This window comes from Bufo gargarizans, chromosome 6 (genome assembly GCF_014858855.1).
Source record: "Bufo gargarizans isolate SCDJY-AF-19 chromosome 6, ASM1485885v1, whole genome shotgun sequence".
Taxonomy (NCBI): Eukaryota; Metazoa; Chordata; class Amphibia; order Anura; family Bufonidae; genus Bufo; species Bufo gargarizans.
Window position 1 is genome coordinate 251,956,640 of NC_058085.1, and position 19,987 is coordinate 251,976,626.

The window sequence follows — 19,987 nt, forward strand, 5'->3', positions numbered from 1 at the left end:
CCCCGTCGCAGCCACCGCAAAGACGTGCCCGTAGAGCCCCTAGAATCCCTGAGGTGCTGGCAAACCCTGATTGGCAGTCCCCAACTTCAGCCGCACCTGTAGTTCCCCCTTTCACCGCCCAGTCTGGAGTTCGGGTTGAGACAGCTCAGATCGGTTCGGCCCTGGGATTTTTTGAGCTGTTCTTGACTGCGGAGCTCTTAGACTTAGTTGTGGAAGAGACAAACCGGTATGCCACACAATTTATAACCGCTAACCCGGGAAGCTTTTATGCCCAGCCTTTCCGGTGGAAACCAGTCCAAGTTTCCGAAATTAAAACTTTTTGGGGCCTCCTCCTCAACATGGGTCTAACTAAAAAGCATGAATTGCGGTCATATTGGTCCACGAACCCAATTCATCACATGCCCATGTTCTCTGCTGCTATGTCCAGGACACGATTTGAGACCATCCTGCGTTTCCTGCACTTTAGTGATAACAGCGCCTCCCGTCCCAGAGGCCACCCTGCTTTTGACCGGCTCCACAAAATTCGGCCCCTCATAGACCATTTCAACCTGAAATTTGCAGATATGTATACCCCAGAGCAAAACATCTGCGTAGACGAGTCCCTTATACATTTTACCGGGCGCCTTGGCTTCAAACAATACATCTCAAGCAAGCACGCCCGGTATGGGGTCAAATTGTATAAGCTCTGTGAAAGGGCCACAGGCTATACACACAAATTTTGTGTCTATGAGGGAAAAGATCAGACCCTGGAGCCGGTCGGTTTCCCTGACTACCTGGGGAGCAGTGGGAAGATAGTCTGGGACTTGGTGTCACCCTTATTCGGCAAGGGGTACCATCTTTATGTGGACAATTTTTACACAAGTGTGGCCCTCTTTAGGCATTTGTTTCTAGAACGGATTGGCGCCTGTGGTACCGCGCGAACTAGTCGCGCGGGCTTCCCCCAACGGCTCGTTAGCACCCGTCTTGCAAGGGGGCAGAGGGCCGCACTGTGTAACGAAGAACTGCTTGCGGTGAAATGGAGAGACAAGCGTGACGTTTACATGCTCTCCTCCATTCACGCAGACACGACAATCCAAATTGAGCGAGCAACCCGTGTCATTGAAAAGCCCCTCTCAGTCCACGACTATAACCTTCACATGGGAGGGGTGGACTTCAATGACCAGATGTTGTCTCCGTATTTAGTTTCCCGCAGAACCAGATGCTGGTATAAGAAGGTGTCTGTATGTTTGATTCAATTGGCTCTGTATAATAGTTTTGTTCTCTACAGTAAGGCTGGGAGAACTGGATCCTTCCTCAAATTTCAGGAAGAGATCATCGAGAACCTCCTGTACCCAGGAGGTTCCGTGGCCCCATCCACCAGTGTAGTTAGCCGTCTACACGAGCGACATTTCCCCAATGTCGTTGCTGGTACCTCAACCCACCCGTCACCCCGAAAAAGATGTCGTGTCTGTAGCAGGAGTGGAATAAGGCGTGACACCCGCTATTTCTGTCCTGACTGTCCTGACCACCCTGCCCTATGCTTAGGGGAGTGTTTCCGGAAGTACCACACACAGGTACACCTAGCATAGGGATCACATCTCACCAGGACAGGCACACAGGGCTATTAGGGCCCATTCACTCACTGCTGCTGCAAACCTCTCCTTTCACCTGGGACAAAGTGCATAACGCACTTCGCCACATCTTTGGGCGATTTGCGCTTTGCACATTGACCCATGGGGCAGGAGAGGTTTGTTCTATAAAGGTAAAAAAAAAAAAAAAAAAACACCAGTAAGCAAACAGGTTAATGTTTAGTTCCAAAAGTTAAAGTTTACATGTTCTGTTCCAAAGTTAATAAAATTATTGCGTTGCGGCCTGGTTTTTTCTTTATTTTTTTTTTATTTTTTTACCTTCCAGGTGGACCAACCGATCGACTAGCTGCAGCACTGATGTGCATTCTGACAGAAGCATTGCGCTGCTGTCAGATTACACGCAAGTCGGTGTATGCGGCACTGCAAGACGAGATTTTCTCCTCTGCAGTAACAGATACGTTTGCCAAGGCATACGAGCTGAGGAGGAGGCGGCGTTCCTATGCTTTGGCAAACACTTTGTATGTAAAAAAATAAAAATAAATCCCGGCAATGATTTATTCATCCACATCAATTGATGTGAATGGAGAAATCTGGTTTGCCAGGGCAAAACGAGCTAAGTGGGTATGGATGTAGGGCGGATCTCCTATGTCCTGGCAGACGCCTTTCCCCTCCTTTTTTTTTTTTGGGGCAGAGATTTTTTCATCCACATTGATCGATGCGAATGAAGAAATCTGTGCCGTTCATTTTTTTCTTTCAGCCCAGAGGCTGAACGGAAAAAAAAAATCTCATTACCTGTATGCTCAATATAAGGAGAATAGCAGAAACTCGTGCTATTACATGCTGGCCATACATGTAATGATTGCGGAGACCCTCAAATGCCAGGGCAGTACAAACACCCCACAACTGACCCCATTTTGGAAAGAAGACACCCCAAGGTATTCGCTGAGGGGCATATTGAGTCCATGAAAGATTTACATTTTTGTCCTAAGTTAGCAGAAAGTGAGACTTTGTGAAAAAAAAAAATATAATAATTTCCGCTAACTTATGCCAAAAAAAATACATTTCTATGAACTCGCCATGCCCCTCATTGAATACCTCGGGGTGTCTTCTTTCCAAAGTGGGGTCACATGTGGGGTATTTATACTGCCCTGGCTTTTTAGGGGCCCTAAAGCGTGAGAAGAAGTCTGGGATCCAAATGTCTAAAAATGCCCTCCTAAAAGGAATTTGGGCACTTTTGCAGCCTAGATGCGCAAAAGTGTCACACATCTGGTATCGCCGCACTGAGGAGAAGCTGGGGAATGTGTTTTGGGGTGTCATTTTACATATACCCATGCTGGGTGAGATAAATATCTTGGTCAAATGCCAACTTTGTATAAAAAAAATGGAAAAGTTGTCTTTTGCCAAGATATTTCTCTCACCCAGCATGGTTATATGTGAAATGACACCCCAAAACACATTGCCCAACTTCTCCTGAGTACGGCGATACCAGATGTGTGACACTTTTTTGCAGCCAAGGTGGGCAAAGGGGCACATATAACTACCCCACAAGTGACCCCATTTTGGAAAGAAGACACCCCAAGGTATTCCGTGAGGGGCATGCCGAGTTCCTAGAATTTTTTAAGGAAAAAATTAAATAAATAAAAATCATCATTTTCCGCTAACTTGTGACAAAAAATTTAAAATTCTAGGAACTCGCCATGCCCCTCACGGAATACCTTGGGGTGTCTTCTTTCCAAAATGGGGTCACTTGTGGGGTAGTTATACTGCCCTGGCAATTTAGGGGCCCAAATGTGTGAGAAGTACTTTGCAATCAAAATGTGTAAAAAATGGCCTGCAAAATCCGAAAGGTGCTCTTTGGAATATGTGCCCCTTTGCCCACCTTGGCTGCAAAAAAGTGTCACACATCTGGTATCGCCGTACTCAGGAGAAGTTGGGGAATGTTGGGACCCACATTCCAAAGTGCACCTTTCGGATTTCACCGGTCATTTTTTACAGATTTTGATTGCAAAGTACTTCTCACACATATGGGCCCCTAAATTGCCAGGGCAGTATAACTACGCCACAAGTGACCCCATTTTGGAAAGAAGACACCCCAAGGTATTCCGTGAGGGGCATGGCGAGTTCCTAGAATTTTTTATTTTTTGTCGCAAGTTAGTGGAATATGAGACTTTGTAAGGAAAAAAAATAAAAAATAAAAAAATCATCATTTTCCGCTAACTTGTGACAAAAAATAAAAAGTTCTATGAACTCACTATGCCCATCAGCGAATACCTTAGGGTGTCTACTTTCCGAAATGGGGTCATTTGTGGGGTTTTTCTACTGTCTGGGCATTGTAGAATCTCAGGAATCATGACAGGTGCTCAGAAAGTCAGAGCTGCTTCAAAAAGCGGAAATTCACATTTTCGTACCATAGTGTGTAAACGCTATAACTTTTACCCAAACCATTTTTTTTTTTGCCCAAACATTTTTTTTTATCAAAGACATGTAGAACAATAAATCTGGCAAAAAATTTATATATGGATGTCGTTTTTTTTTGCAAAATTTTACAGCTGAAAGTGAAAAATGTCATTTTTTTTGCAAAAAAATCGTTACATTTTGATTAATAACAAAAAAAAGTAAAAATGTCAGCAGCAATAAAATACCACCAAATGAAAGCTCTATTAGTGAGAAGAAAAGGAGGTAAAATTCATTTGGGTGGTAAGTTGCATGACCGAGCGATAAAGGGTGAAAGTAGTGTAGTGCAGAAGTGTAAAAAGTGGCCTGGTCATGAAGGGGGTTTCAGCTAGCGGGGCTGAAGTGGTTAATAACTCTCATCTCTAAACATCTGAGAGGTCAAACACTTATTCAAAGGGGTTCTGCAGTTTTTTTAAATTGATCTATCCTCTGGATAAATCACCACTATCTGATCGGCGGGGGTCTGACACCCGGGACCCCTGCCGATCAGCTGTTTGAGAAGGCAGCGGCACTGGCAGTAGCTCCGCGGCCTTCTCTTTGTATACCGCAGGCCCAGTGACATCAGGTCTAGTATCAATGGCCTGGGCGGGCCTAAGCTTTGTTCACCTGAATGGAGCTTAGCCCCGTCCAGGTCGTTGATACTAGTCGTGATTGTCACTGGGCCTGCAGTAAATAGCGAGAAGGCCGCGGCACTACTGCCAGCACTGCTGCCTTCTCAAACAGCTGATCGGCAGGGGTCCCGGGTGGTCCTTTAAGACTCCATTCACACGTCCGCAATTATCCTTCCGCATCTGTTCCGCAATTTTGCAGAACAGGTGCGGATCCATTCATTTCAATGGGGGAGTAATTGCTGTCCACATCAGCACTTCCGTGATGCGGTTCCGCAAATATAATGAAGCATGTCCTACTTTTGGCCGCAAATTACGGTCCGCGGCCCCATTGTACTCAATGGGTCCGCAAAAAAGCGGATGACATGCGGAAAGACACCAAATGTCTTCCGCATATCATCCGTATTATGGTATGGTACCCTAGCAGCATGTATTCCTCCTTCCTTTTTTATTTCTGCGGAAACACTGAAAGGATGTGGATGCACTTTTGTAAAAAACTGAAGGTTTTTACGGAAACACGGATCCGCAAAAAAACGGACCGTAAGGATAATTGCGGACGTGTGAATGGAGCCTTAGTCACATTCTTATACGTAAGATAAGGATTGAGCTTTAATGAATATTTATAATGTCAGAGCAGAGATAAGGAGTCCGTTTACTCCCCAACTGACAGAAAAGACAACAAAAAAGGATTCCATATTTTTTTATAAAGACCAATTGAAAAAATGATTTTTACCTCAAAATAATGCACCAACAAATAAATAGCAAGCACACTGCATGCACAGATTTATATGAAAATAAAATCAATATTTTATTAAATACAAGTTAAAATTACAAAATCAAAATAAGCACACTGCAGTAATAAAAATAATATTGCCCCCAAAGGTGTACATAGCCTTTAAACACACATGAAGAGCACAAATGAAATGAACTGTAGAATAATTATTAGTTAAATATTTAAACACCAAATGGGAGAATGCAAACCATGCCCTGGAAGATGCCGCTACACAGGCAAAACCCTGGGTCGGGTGAAAAGGTTTGTCATCGTGTTTTATGATTTTATTTGAGGAGTTTGGTTTACTGACTTTGTGAGGATATAAAAACTACTTCAGTTTATCATTCTATCTGGGAACATCAAACATCGATATGGACCGCTGTACAGGGGAAGAGACGCCGACATAAAAGATCACATAAGGAGATTGTGGATTTAAGGACAACGCACCTGGAGACACTTGTGGGACATATTCTTAATATATTGTTTTAAAGGTGGTAAGTGAAGCCCTGTGTATACTTATACTGTTTCCCAGAGAAGGAGGCTGAAGAGTTTTTTTTTCACTTTAACGATTCCAAGGATGCGGTGATGTTGATGGAGAATGTAGCCATGCTATATATATTCCCATGGGTCCTCCTCTTCAGTCCAAAACTGTTTAGCCATTGAATATTTTTACACCGTTTAGGGGAAAACTGGGTGACAAGCAACACGAGTTCACACCCTACTCTCCCTCACTGGGTGACAAGCAATACGAGTTCACACCCTACTCTCCCTCACTGGGTGACAAGCAATGCAAGTTCACACCCTACTCTCCCTCACTGGGTGACAAGCAATACGAGTTCACACCCTACTCTCCCTCACTGGCTGACAAGCAATGCAAGTTCACACCCTACTCTCCCTCACTGGGTGACAAGCAATACGAGTTCACACCCTACTCTCCCTCACTGGGTGACAAGCAATGCAAGTTCACACCCTACTCTCCCTCACTGGGTGACAAGCAATACGAGTTCACACCCTACTCTCCCTCACTGGCTGACAAGCAATGCAAGTTCACACCCTACTCTCCCTCACTGGGTGACAAGCAATACGAGTTCACACCCTACTCTCCCTCACTGGGTGACAAGCAATGCAAGTTCACACCCTACTCTCCCTCACTGGGTGACAAGCAATACGAGTTCACACCCTACTCTCCCTCACTGGCTGACAAGCAATGCAAGTTCACACCCTACTCTCCCTCACTGGGTGACAAGCAATACGAGTTCACACCCTACTCTCCCTCACTGGGTGACAAGCAATACGAGTTCACACCCCTACTCTCCCTCACTGGGTGACAAGCAATACGAGTTCACACCCTACTCTCCCTCACTGGGTGACAAGCAATACGAGTTCACACCCTACTCTCCCTCACTGGGTGACAAGCAATGCAAGTTCACACCCTACTCTCCCTCACTGGGTGACAAGCAATACGAGTTCACACCCTACTCTCCTCACTGGGTGACAAGCAATGCAAGTTCACACCCTACTCTCCCTCACTGGGTGACAAGCAATACGAGTTCACACCCTACTTCCCTCACTGGGTGACAAGCAATGCAAGTTCACACCCTACTCTCCCTCACTGGGTGACAAGCAATACGAGTTCACACCCTACTCTCCCTCACTGGCTGACAAGCAATGCAAGTTCACACCCTACTCTCCCTCACTGGGTGACAAGCAATACGAGTTCACACCCCTACTCTCCCTCACTGGGTGACAAGCAATACGAGTTCACACCCCTACTCTCCCTCACTGGGTGACAAGCAATACGAGTTCACACCCTACTCTCCCTCACTGGCTGACAAGCAATGCAAGTTCACACCCTACTCTCCCTCACTGGGTGACAAGCAATACAAGTTCACACCCCTACTCTCCCTCACTGGGTGACAAGCAATACGAGTTCACACCCTACTCTCCCTCACAGGGTGACAAGCAATACGAGTTCACACCCTACTCTCCCTCACTGGATGACAAGCAATACAAGTTCACACCCAACTCTCTCTTAGGCCAACTTTCACACGGGCGAGTATTCCGTGCGCGTGCATTGCGTGAGGTGAACACATTGCACCCGCACTGAATCCTGAACCGTTTATTTCAATGGGGCTGTGTACATGAGCGATGTTTTTCACGCAACACTTGTTCGTTGCGTGAAAAATCACAGCATGTTCTATATTCTGCATTTTTCACGCAACGCAGGCCCCATAGAAATTTATGGAGCTGCGTGAAAATCGCATAGCATCCGCAAGCAAGTGAGGACGCAATGCGATTTTCACAGATGGTTGCTAACCAGACGAGGGATGAGTGACCTAGGACCCCATTTACTTTATTATTGGGGTGATCAATCTCAATAACTCTATTTTATATGGATTTCTTGCCATGTATATAAACCGTTTAGCCATAGAGTGATAACTACCTGCCTAATATTGAGTAGGTCCCTCTAACTACCAAAAACAGCTTGACCTATTGAGGCACTTACTCTGAATACATCCTGTGGTAGATGCTAGAGGATCCTGTAACTCCTGTAAGTTGTGAGGGCCATTATAACATCGCCCAGTAGCTCCACCTTCTTCCCATAGTGCATCCTGGAGCCACCTAGTCCTCAGGTGAGTAATGTAAACTCACCCAGCAGACCACATAATGTAAATAAACAGTTTTGGTGCTCACATGCCAACTATAGGTGCTTTAGGTGGTAAGCAGGGCTCAGCAGCGGTACTCTGACTGGTCTGTGGCTACGCAGCCCCAAACACATCAAGATGGGAGACACCTAGCTTCCGATGTGCATCAAGAAGCCCTGCATGCCCATGACCCTGTTTCTGGTTTACCAGTTGATTTTCCTTGGACCACATTTATTAGGTAAAAACACAGTATACTTGAATCATTTATCATAATTTGACACTTGTCAAAGTTACTCAGATACTTATACTTGTTGTGCATTTTCATCAGTATACAATTTGATCTAATGATATTATAGACAAAATGTTCTGTTATGTGGCTGAAGAAGCCAAGATGAGTTCATGGCAAGTTCAGTTTATATAAGAATAATCGTAACTATGAACGGACATTGTATTTTAAAAATTATTGCTAAAGATATGGGTTTATCTATGGGGAGTACACTAGCTTCTTCAAACATGTCTGTCTGAAGGGAACAATGTTGTTTCATGGATAAGCCATGACAAGATAACAATTTATATCCTTAAGGCACACCTGCTGTGTGAGGTCCAATTCATATATTCATAATTATATTATATATATTTATGTATGGTATATTTAGTTTTACAACATATTTTAACCAATAATTCATATCATGTGTTATTTATGTGTAACTATATATATATATATATATATATATATTTATTACCATGTATGTGTCATTTAGAATGTATCCTGTAGAAGATACAGAAACACTGAAGTAAGTTTCTGGTAATTACATTTCTGAGAAGAGTTAAATGTTATTTCAGACAGTAGTTATTCATCCATGTAGATAAGTACACAAGTCCCGATGTCGAGTATCAAGGCCATTATACATACACCGTTATCTATTAACATATATTAAAAAATAAAATAAAATAGGAGAAGACAATGACTCAAACTAGTCTAGGTTTTGGGTAATTAAAAGTGTCAGGAAAAGACCTTCCTCGATGATGTATATTAAAAAGGTTAAGAAGGTCATGTGAACGTATTATTAGTTATTTAGAATTAATGTTTACGGTTGTGATATTCATCTGCAGTACCACAGTGCCATTTGGAGGCAGATGGACAATATTATATTATTTTACCATTTGTTTCATGCCATGTCAAGGGTAATATGACATCATTGTGTTATTAACACGTGAATACATCCACCTTACCTGATTGGAAATCCCAAATCCAGAAGGGGATGATTCTTAGATATTGTGGGGAATAATTACTTGTGTGCAGAGCATCAGGGGATCAAGAAAAAAAAGAAAACTTAAAAAGAAAACTACACCAGAAGAAACTTGGATTATTTTTTTGGACTACTAGGAAAGTTCTTGAGAACTGGTCCCATCTGAACTCTGTCTACCTCTGACCTGGAAACATATATTGTATTTACTGCTCATGATATTAATAAGATATTTCTCTCGGTATATAGCCAAGAGTCCCCATACTGTGGGAATATATAGTGTTAGGTGCCTCCATAATGCTGATTATTCTCTTAGCAAATATGCATAATGTTAATGGAATATTTGACATTATTTGTAAAGAGGACTAAATCCTTGGAAAGTTATTTACATAGTCTGATTGCCGAGCTGAATATTTTATCATATTAATATCATATTTTTGATTGGTCATAGGAAAACAGTCAAGGGATAACATTTATTTTCCTGTATAATCCGTGGTTTATTGTTATAGCCTGTTTGATAAACAGAAGATCCTACATTTCGCCTGGTATATAAATTATTGGTCTGTTTGTTAAAAAGTATGGCACTGGTTGTCATAAGTAACTAAGTTGTACTGTGCTGGTGAGATGGGGGGGGGGGGTGTTAGCACCACCGTGTGGCATATTATGGGTATTATTTTGTAACTTCATTGTTTGTTTTGCAATTGTATTGATTTTACATTCTTTGTTTTATAATAAACGACATATATATTTTGCATAGACAATTGTCAATTATCCCTTTGTTTCACTGCTTGCACAAATCAAATTAAGATACTCGATAAAAGAACTTAAAGGCGTTTATGTCCGCCTGAAGGATCATATAATATATATATATATATATATATATATATACACATACATACATACATACACAGTACAGACCAAAAGTTTGGACACACCTTCTCATTCAAATATGAAAATTGTAGATTCACACTGAAGGCATCAAAACTATGAATTAACACATGTGGAATTATATACATAACAAAAAAGTGTGAAACAACTGAAAATATGTCATATTCTAGGTTCTTCAAAGTAGCCACCTTTTGCTTTGATTACTGCTTTGCACACTCTTGGCATTCTCTTGATGAGCTTCAAGAGGTAGTCACCTGAAATGGTTTTCACTTCACAGGTGTGCCCTGTCAGGTTTAATAAGTGGGATTTCTTGCCTTATAAATGGGGTTGGGACCATCAGTTGCGTTGTGGAGAAGTCAGGTGGATACAGGTGAGTCCTACTGAATAGACTGTTAGAATTTGTATTATGGCAAGAAAAAAGCAGCTAAGTAAAGAAAAACGAGTGGCCATCATTACTTTAAGAAATGAAGGTCAGTCAGTCCGAAAAATTGGGAAAACTTTGAAAGTGTCCCCAAGTGCAGTCACAAAAACCGTCAAGCGCTACAAAGAAACTGGCTCACATGCGGACCGCCCCAGGAAAGGAAGACCAAGAGTCACCTCTGCTGCGGAGGATAAGCTCATCCGAGTCACCAGCCTCGGAAACCGCAGGTTAACAGCAGCTCAGATTAGAGACCAGGTCAATGCCACACAGAGTTTTAGCAGCAGACACATCTCTAGAACAACTGTTAAGAGGAGACTGTGTGAATCAGGCCTTCATGGTAGAATATCTGCTAGGAAACCACTGCTAAGGACAGGCAACAAGCAGAAGAGACTTGTTTGGGTAAAGAACACAAGGAATGGACATTAGACCAATAGAAATCTGTGCTTTGGTCTGATGAGTCCAAATTTGAGATCTTTGGTTCGAACCACCGTGTCTTTGTGCGACGCAGAAAAGGTGAACGGATGGACTCTACATGCCTGGTTCCCACCGTGAAGTATGGAGGAGGAGGTGTGATGGTGTGGGGGTGCTTTGCTGGTGACACTTTTGGGGATTTATTCAAAATTGAAGGCATACTGAACCAGCATGGCTACCACAGTATCTTGCAGCGACATGCTATCCCATCCGGTTTGCGTTTAGTTGGACCATCATTTATTTTTCAACAGGACAATGACCCCAAACACACCTCCAGCCTGTGTAAGGGCTATTTGACCATGAAGAAGAGTGATGGGGTACCGCCCCAGGAAAGGAAGACCAAGAGTCACCTCTGCTGCGGAGGATAAGCTCATCCGAGTCACCAGCCTCGGAAACCGCAGGTTAACAGCAGCTCAGATTAGAGACCAGGTCAATGCCACACAGAGTTTTAGCAGCAGACACATCTCTAGAACAACTGTTAAGAGGAGACTGTGTGAATCAGGCCTTCATGGTAGAATATCTGCTAGGAAACCACTGCTAAGGACAGGCAACAAGCAGAAGAGACTTGTTTGGGTAAAGAACACAAGGAATGGACATTAGACCAATAGAAATCTGTGCTTTGGTCTGATGAGTCCAAATTTGAGATCTTTGGTTCGAACCACCGTGTCTTTGTGCGACGCAGAAAAGGTGAACGGATGGACTCTACATGCCTGGTTCCCACCGTGAAGTATGGAGGAGGAGGTGTGATGGTGTGGGGGTGCTTTGCTGGTGACACTTTTGGGGATTTATTCAAAATTGAAGGCATACTGAACCAGCATGGCTACCACAGTATCTTGCAGCGACATGCTATCCCATCCGGTTTGCGTTTAGTTGGACCATCATTTATTTTTCAACAGGACAATGACCCCAAACACACCTCCAGCCTGTGTAAGGGCTATTTGACCATGAAGAAGAGTGATGGGGTGCTGCGCCAGATGACCTGGCCTCCACAGTCACCGGACCTGAACCCAATCGAGATGGTTTGGGGTGAGCTGGACCGCAGAGTGAAGGCAAAAGGGCCAACAAGTGCTAAGCATCTCTGGGAACTCCTTCAAGACTGTTGGAAGACCATTTCAGGTGACTACCTCTTGAAGCTCATCAAGAGAATGCCAAGAGTGTGCAAAGCAGTAATCAAAGCAAAAGGTGGCTACTTTGAAGAACCTAGAATATGACATATTTTCAGTTGTTTCACACTTTTTTGTTATGTATATAATTCCACGTGTGTTAATTCATAGTTTTGATGCCTTCAGTTTGAATCTACAATTTTCATAGTCATGAAAATAAAGAAAACTCTTTGAATGAGAAGGTGTGTCCAAACTTTTGGTCTGTACTGTGTGTATATATATATATATATATATATATATATATAATTTTTTTTGATCCTCTCTTTTTTATGAAGATTTTTTTTCTATAGAAGATATATGACATACTTGACCATTTTTAATTTCCAACACTTCAACTTCAAGAACCGCCTTGTTCAATTACCAACCCCCCCCCCCCCTCCCCCCCTCCACACACACACCACCTCTTTGACAGGCAGCACTGTCATGAGATAATCAATGTTAACTTACACTACATGTCTGTATCTACATTATCATAACTTCCCTCTAATTTACAATTAGTGAAAGTCTATTCTTACCCGGTGATGTGTTGGGTTGGTTGTCCTCCATCATGACGTCCTGGTAGAGATCCTTATCCTCTAAATACTCCCACTTTTTCAAGTAGAAACAGACAGTGACATCCTGACACCTTACAGGAACCTGAAACACACAAAGATGTAGTCATCATCCAAACACATCATACCTCATTGTGACTGTATAAGGTCCCAGCAGCGCTTACCTCTCCAGTCAGCAGGTCAATGGTGAGTTTGTTGGTGAGGTCTAGGATCTTCTCTTGTTTCTCTAGGTATCATAAGCGAGGCAGAGAAACTGTGGTGGCCCACTGCGTCTACTTTAATTATGCTGAAAAGGCTCACACTTCTCAGATCAATTCTTAATTACTGTAAAGGTCAAAGAAATCAGTAAGGAATGACTGATGACACAGGTTGATGTAAATGTTTACTTGGTATTCTCATCATCCATACTTTTTAGGCTTCATTAACATCACCGTTCAGCCTTTCCGTTCACCTGTTCCGTTTAGGGGCAGGAGAATGGAAAGGACGGATAAGCACATAACTGACGCCAAACTGAGCCCTTAGGACCCCATAGACTATAAAGGGGTCCGTTATGTTTCCGCTCAGAAGATGATTTTTAAGCGGAGACAAAAGACCTGCATGCACAACTTTTGTCTCCGCTTAAAAATCATCTTCTGAGCGGAAACATAACGGACCCCATTATAGTCTATGGGGTACTAAGGGCTCCGTTTGAATCCGTTTGGCGTCAGTTATGCGCTTATCCGTGCTTTCCGTTCTCCTGCCCCTAAACGGAGCAGGAGAACAGAAAGGCTGAACGGTGATGTGAACTAAGCCTTAGTTTTAGGAGGAACACGGAGAACCTGTTTTATTGACCAACAAACCTGAAATGACATCCAGGTCCAAACACTGGGAGCAAAATATGTTATCCTATATATTCTATGGTAGGCCTGATCTAATCTTACCCTGGTCTACAAACCAGGTAAAATATGCTGTGAACAATGTAAGGTCAGCTCAACACAACATGGTGGCGTCACATTTGGTGTGCATGTTTGTTATAAAAAAAACTCAGATCAGATTCAAAAGAGAAGACGTGTTCTCTGTTTCTCTTAGGCCCCCTGCACACGAACGTGTGCTTCCCGTTGCCATATTGCGGACCGCATTTGCGGATCCGCAATACACGGGTGCCGTTCCGTGGGCATTCACTTGAATAGGTCCGCAAATCCGGAGATGCGGAACGGAACCATACGGAAGCACTACGGAGTGCTTCCGTGGGGTTTCGTCCCGTACTTCCGTTCCGCAAAAAGATAGAACATGTCCTATCTTTTTGCTGAACGGCCGGATCGTGGACCCATTAAAGTGAATGGGTCCGCGATCTGCTGCGGCTGCCCCACGGACTGTGTTCGTGCATTGCGGTCCGCAGCACGACCACGGGGTCCACACGTTCATGTGCAGGGGGCCTTAGGCTGTGTTTACATCTCCATTAGAGATGATCCAAAAGTTTTTATCCCGCCAACAGCTGGCATTTAGGCCGGAAAACAACCAGATCACTGCCAGATCCCATTATAGTCAATATGGATTCAGCAGTAATCTGTTGAATCCAGCTCCAGAGAATGACGGCAGGCTGTTCTCTGCCAGAACAGTTTACCAGAGATGCAAACACAGCCATACCGAGATTTAACTTGTTTGCTACCAGCTCCAGAGCGAAGTGCAAACATGCCGCCCGCTCACGCGTGCAGCGGTGTCGTGGCCGGCAGGTCACTGCTGTACAGCAGAGACCCTCGGCTAATGCCTGCAACCGGCAGGTCTAAAAGACCCCCGATTGTTCATAATTTTTATTTTATTTTTTTTATGGATTTTCTAGGCTCAAATAAGAGCTTCAAAATCATTTTTTAAAAAAACACAAATATATAAAAAAATATAAAAGTTTAAATCCTCCTCCTTTAGGTTGAATAAAAAAAATACATAAATAGCAAAAAATATAAACTTCATGGGCATCACCGCATCCAAAATGCCAGTACTATTAAAATATAAAAATATTTTTCCAATAAGGTGAATGGAGTAACCAAAAAAAAAAGAGTCAAAATGGCTAATCTGCCATTTTTCATAGCTTTTTTGATCAAAAGTCACACACACTCCCAAAAATGTTTGCGTTTTTTCTAATTCCACCCCATTTGGAATTTTTTTCCCGCTTCCCACTACATTCTATGCCATATTAAATGGTGCCTATAAGAAAGTACAACTTGTCTCTCAAAAAATAAGCCCTCATACGGAAAAATAAAAAAGTTATGGCTCAAGATAAAGAAGAAATAGAAAAACGAAAAAAACTCAGATATCCTAAGGGTTAAACAGTTTGCTGTGTCTGACTATATGATTGTGTTATGTCCACCCCTTAGTAGAGAAGTTGTCTTTACCTCCTACCTAGGCTGGTGACTTTGCCCACAGATCACAGTGTAGATCTGCAGCATCCCAGTTGTGACCGTGACCCAAAAACTGCTAGAAAACCAGCAGGATTCCTTTGACTCTCAAGTTGCGTCAACTTTCAGGTCGGATCAAGACCCGATTCACTTTCACTAAGTGAGATGCTTCATCATTACAACAATCTTATGCCATGAGCCAGAGCCGCTGAGTAGTGCCACTGCCAACCGGAAGCTTTTGTAGCTGTTAGTTTCAAATTTTGGCTACCATGTTTGGCATCTGATCTGATGGCTCTACTGCTGTAGGCCACGTTCACACGTGTTCTATGACATTGTGTTAAGGATTCCTTCACTTTTGATGGTAAGAACAGTGCAGCATTTTAGGGCTATTAATTGCTGTCAAGAAGACATAAATTCCAAAGCCAAAAACAAATATGCAATGCCAATGTGAATACAACAGAAAAACTGCCAGATATAACATCCAACAGTACATTCTTGAAGGATATTGGGCTACATCTGCATTTTCCGTGCCACACTGTGCCAAAATAACAGGCCTATACAGTGCCCATGGAGCTACCGCACACTGTGCCAAAATAACAGGCCTATACAGTGCCCATGGAGCTACCGCACACTGTGCCAAAATAACAGGCCTATACAGTGCCCACGGAGCTACCGCACACTGTGCCAAAATAACAGGCCTATACAGTGCCCACGGAGCTACCGCACACTGTGCCAAAATAACAGGCCTATACAGTGCCCACGGAGCTACCGCACACTGTGCCAAAATAACAGGCCTATACAGTGCCCACGGAGCTACCGCACACTGTGCCAAAATAACAGGCCTATACAGTGCCCACGGAGCTACCGCACACTGTGCCAAAATAACAGGCCTATACAGTGCCCACGGAGCTACCGCACACTGTGCCAAAATAACAGGCCTATACAGTGCCCACGGAGCTACCGCACACTGTGCCAAACCAAAAGTCATATTGTGCCAAAATAACAGGGCTACACAGTGACCAAACACAGTACCAAAATAACAGGCCCATAAACCGTCCAAACATAAAAATCACAATATGCCAAAATAACGGGGCCATACAGAGCCCGTATACGACGGGGCCATACAGAGCCCGTATACGACGGGGCCATACAGAGCCCGTATACGACGGGGCCATACAGAGCCCGTATACGACGGGGCCACACAGAGCCCGTATACGACGGGGCCATACAGAGCCCGTATACGACGGGGCCATACAGAGCCCGTATACGACGGGGCCATACAGAGCCCGTATACGACGGGGCCATACAGAGCCCGTATACGACGGGGCCATACAGAGCCAGCTTACAACGGGGCCATACAGAGCCCGTATACGACGGGGCCACACAGAGCCCGTATACGACGGGGCCATACAGAGCCCGTATACGACGGGGCCATACAGAGCCCGTATACAACGGGGCCATACAGAGCCCATACAAATCAGTGCAGCAGACAAATAACAGGGCCATGAAGTCCCGCCCTGGCCCATCTAGCCCCCAGCATAGAAGACAAATAAAGCACCCAAAAGCCATAGACCACAATAACAACATGGCAGCCTCCGTCCTCAGACCTTCCCATGAGAGAACGGTCCTAGCGGAGACTTTCGGGCTCAGGATGCGGTTTCCGGGCCTCCGACTTCCTGGGGTCTCAGCAGGAGTGATACGGGTGTGAACTCACCTGCAGGCCGGGCCAGGACACGGACCCTGCACGGAACGCTGCCACATACACGGACGGGCCAGTTACGTGTCACTGAAGTCCGCCCCTTGATCAAGGCCGTGCGACAAAAAACGGCAGAAGCTAGAATGGAGTTGTTGTGAGAAGGATGTTTGTGACGTCACTGGTCACATGCTCCTTCATGGTCACATGACCAAATGTGGGAAGTGCTGGTAAACAGACTACTGCATGAGCTTGTGGAAAGGGGAGCAGATGTGTGTCTGCAGGCGGCAGTGTGAGGGAGGCTGTGGTGCAGTCCTGGGGCACACTGAGCTACATGGGGAGCACTCAGGGGCAGTGGGGTTCATGGAGTATCTGGGGGCTGGAGTGGAATCTGGTGCGATTCTAGGGGTTTAGGGTACAGATCTGGGTGTACTCTGGTGTATGGGGTGTAAATCTGTGAGGAGGGGGCATGTGGTGTATTCTGGGGGCTATGAGGGTGCAGATCTTTGAGGGGGGTCCAGAGATGGCGACCTGTTGTGCTAAGAGGGGGGATAGAGATGGCGACCTGTTGTGCTAAGAGGGGGGATAGAGATGGCGACCTCGACCTGTTGTGTTGAGATGGGGGATAGAGATGGCGACCAGTTGTGCTGAGAGGGGGGGATAGAGATGGCGACCAGTTGTGCTGAGAGGGGGGGATAGAGATGGCGACCAGTTGTGCTGAGAGGGGGGATAGAGATGGCGACCTGTTGTGCTGAGAGGGGGGATAGAGATGGCGACCTGTTGTGCTGAGAGGGGGGATAGAGATGGCGACCTGTTGTGCTGAGAGGGGGGATAGAGATGGCGACCTGTTGTGCTGAGAGGGGGTATAGAGATGGCGACCTGTTGTGCTGAGAGGGGGGATAGAGATTGCGACTTGTTGTGCTGAGAGGGGGGGATAGAGATGGCGACCTGTTGTGCTGAGAGGGGGGATAGAGATGGCGACCTGTTGTGCTGAGAGGGGGGATAGAGATGGCGACCTGTTGTGCTGAGAGGGGGGATTAGAGATGGCGACCTGTTGTGCTGAGAGGGGGGATAGAGATGGCGACCTGTTGTGCTGAGAGGGGGGATAGAGATGGCGACCTGTTGTGCTGAGAGGGGGGATAGAGATGGCGACCTGTTGTGCTGAGAGGGGGGATAGAGATGGCGACCTGTTGTGCTGAGATGGGGGATAGAGATGGCGATCTGTTGTGCTGAGAGGGGGGGATAGAGATGGCGACCATGTTGTGCTGAGAGGGGGGATAGAGATGGCGACCTGTTGTGCTAAGAGGGGGGATAGAGATGGCGACCTGTTGTGCTGAGAGGGGGGATAGAGATGGCGACCTGTTGTGCTGAGAGGGGGATAGAGATGGCGATCTGTTGTCCTGGGAGGGGGGCAGAGATGGCGATCTGTGTGCTGGGGGTGGGATGCAGAGATGGCAACCTGGGGGTGGGGGCAGAGATGGTGATCTGCGTGCTTGGAGGGGGGCGCAGAGATAGTGACCTGTTTGGGGGAGGGGGTACTGTCTTTACCTTTAGAAATATAGATCATACAAAGGTAGCAGTGCTCACCTAAAAAACGACTCCCAGAAGCACGGACGCAGCCTGGATCAGCTGCTGACTTGTATTATGAAGAAAAAACGGAAGGTCCAGCTTCTAAAAATCCAATTTCTTTATTCCAGCGTTTTCCATACACAGGACAGTAGTACACAATCTACGCGTTTCGGAGTTAGGACAAATTACAGTCCTTACTCATGACAAATGTGCTCTACAAATGCCACTCCACATAAACCCCCCTAACTCCCATCAAACACTGGGAAGCTAATCAGGATCACCTGGAGTAGGCAATTGGACAATCACCACACATTAACCCTTCACCTACAGAAAAATACATATACACTAAAAAAACCTCTTTTCTCTTTCGACAAAGAATGGCAATTACTAGTGGTATCTGTCATTAATATGAGATCATATTTCTTATTTAGGCCCCTTGGGACACAGGTGCCCAGTTCATGCATCCAAAAAGTTTCTCTATTCAAGAGTTTTTTTCTATGATCTCCCCCTCTCACTGGTGGCGTAACCCTTTCAATCCCCTGGACATGTAAGTTGGCAGTATTACCCTGATGCTTTATCGCAAAATGCAAGCTCCCTGCAGAAACATTTCTTGTCATATGGTGTGGTGTATCTGAAATACGTTTTCGTACTCGTGTCTTTATCGCATTTGATGTACATCCCACATATTGCAGGTTACAAGCTATGCATGTGATCAGATAAACCGCAAACTGTGAGTTGCAGTTCAGGTAGGACTTGATATAATGTGTGTTCCCATTTGCTGTAGAGCAAAATGTCCTGCTTGTTTGCATATGGGAACAACAGATGCATTTATTCTGACCACATTTATAGCTATATATTTCAACCAGGTGGGCTCTGTAGGGGGTTTGTCCGAAAACAGACTGGGGCTCAATAGTTGACCTAAATTAGGTGCTCTCCGTGCGACATACCTGATACCATCTGATACTATTTCACCCCAGTCCCTGTCAAAATTCAAAACAGGTATATGACGTCTTATTGTTTCACATATATCCTGATACTCCTCACTGTACTGCGTGGTAAACGTGACTTGTTTTTGTTTAAAAACTCCAGGATGGCGTTTATTCTGTTTTAACATTGGTGTATCACTAGGAAAAATAAGTGAATGCCTATCCAGGGTAGATGTCTGGTCAATGGCCCTTTGTACAGATTGTGCAGTATACTTTCTAAGGCATAATCGTTTTTTTTTTTATATACCTTTACCTTTGGAACAGTTCGCTGGGGAGGCACGAGCAGCAGTCGTTGGGTGTCGGGTGCAGACAAGGGTGGGCATATCTTATGTCGGGTCTGTGTGAGAGAAGGTGCACATGGTGAGATTTGTGCGCTTTGTGGGACACCTAATCAGATGATAATACTTGGGGGAGCAGTCTAGCTAGATGGGGTGCAGTCCCTTGTTTTGGGGCATATGGGGGTCAGCAGGGAGTATTGTGTAGGAGCTATTAAGATCAGACAGGGAGATCAAGAGTGAGGTCTTAATGTGGGGGAGTCCAGGCTCTGTGGGGGCAGTGTGTTTGTGTGGGAAAAGAGGT

General features: G+C 44.8%; 1 protein-coding gene across 3 annotated transcripts in view; it reads right to left on the reverse strand.

The window, feature by feature from the left end:
• LOC122940074 (gastrula zinc finger protein XlCGF8.2DB-like) overlaps positions 1–17,018 on the reverse strand; it is a 39,833-nt gene extending 22,815 nt beyond the window's left edge. For all 3 annotated transcript variants that reach the window (XR_006390238.1, XR_006390237.1, XM_044296414.1), the window contains exons 1-3: positions 16,875–17,018; positions 12,953–13,112; positions 12,753–12,873 (exon numbers count right to left, since the gene is read on the reverse strand). Coding sequence is in view for 1 of the 3 variants with exons in the window: in XM_044296414.1 (XP_044152349.1) it covers positions 12,753–12,786 (34 nt within the window). In the remaining 2 variants the exon portion in view is untranslated. The remainder of the gene's footprint in view (positions 1–12,752; positions 12,874–12,952; positions 13,113–16,874) is intronic.
• Positions 17,019–19,987: the final 2,969 nt, after the last annotated feature.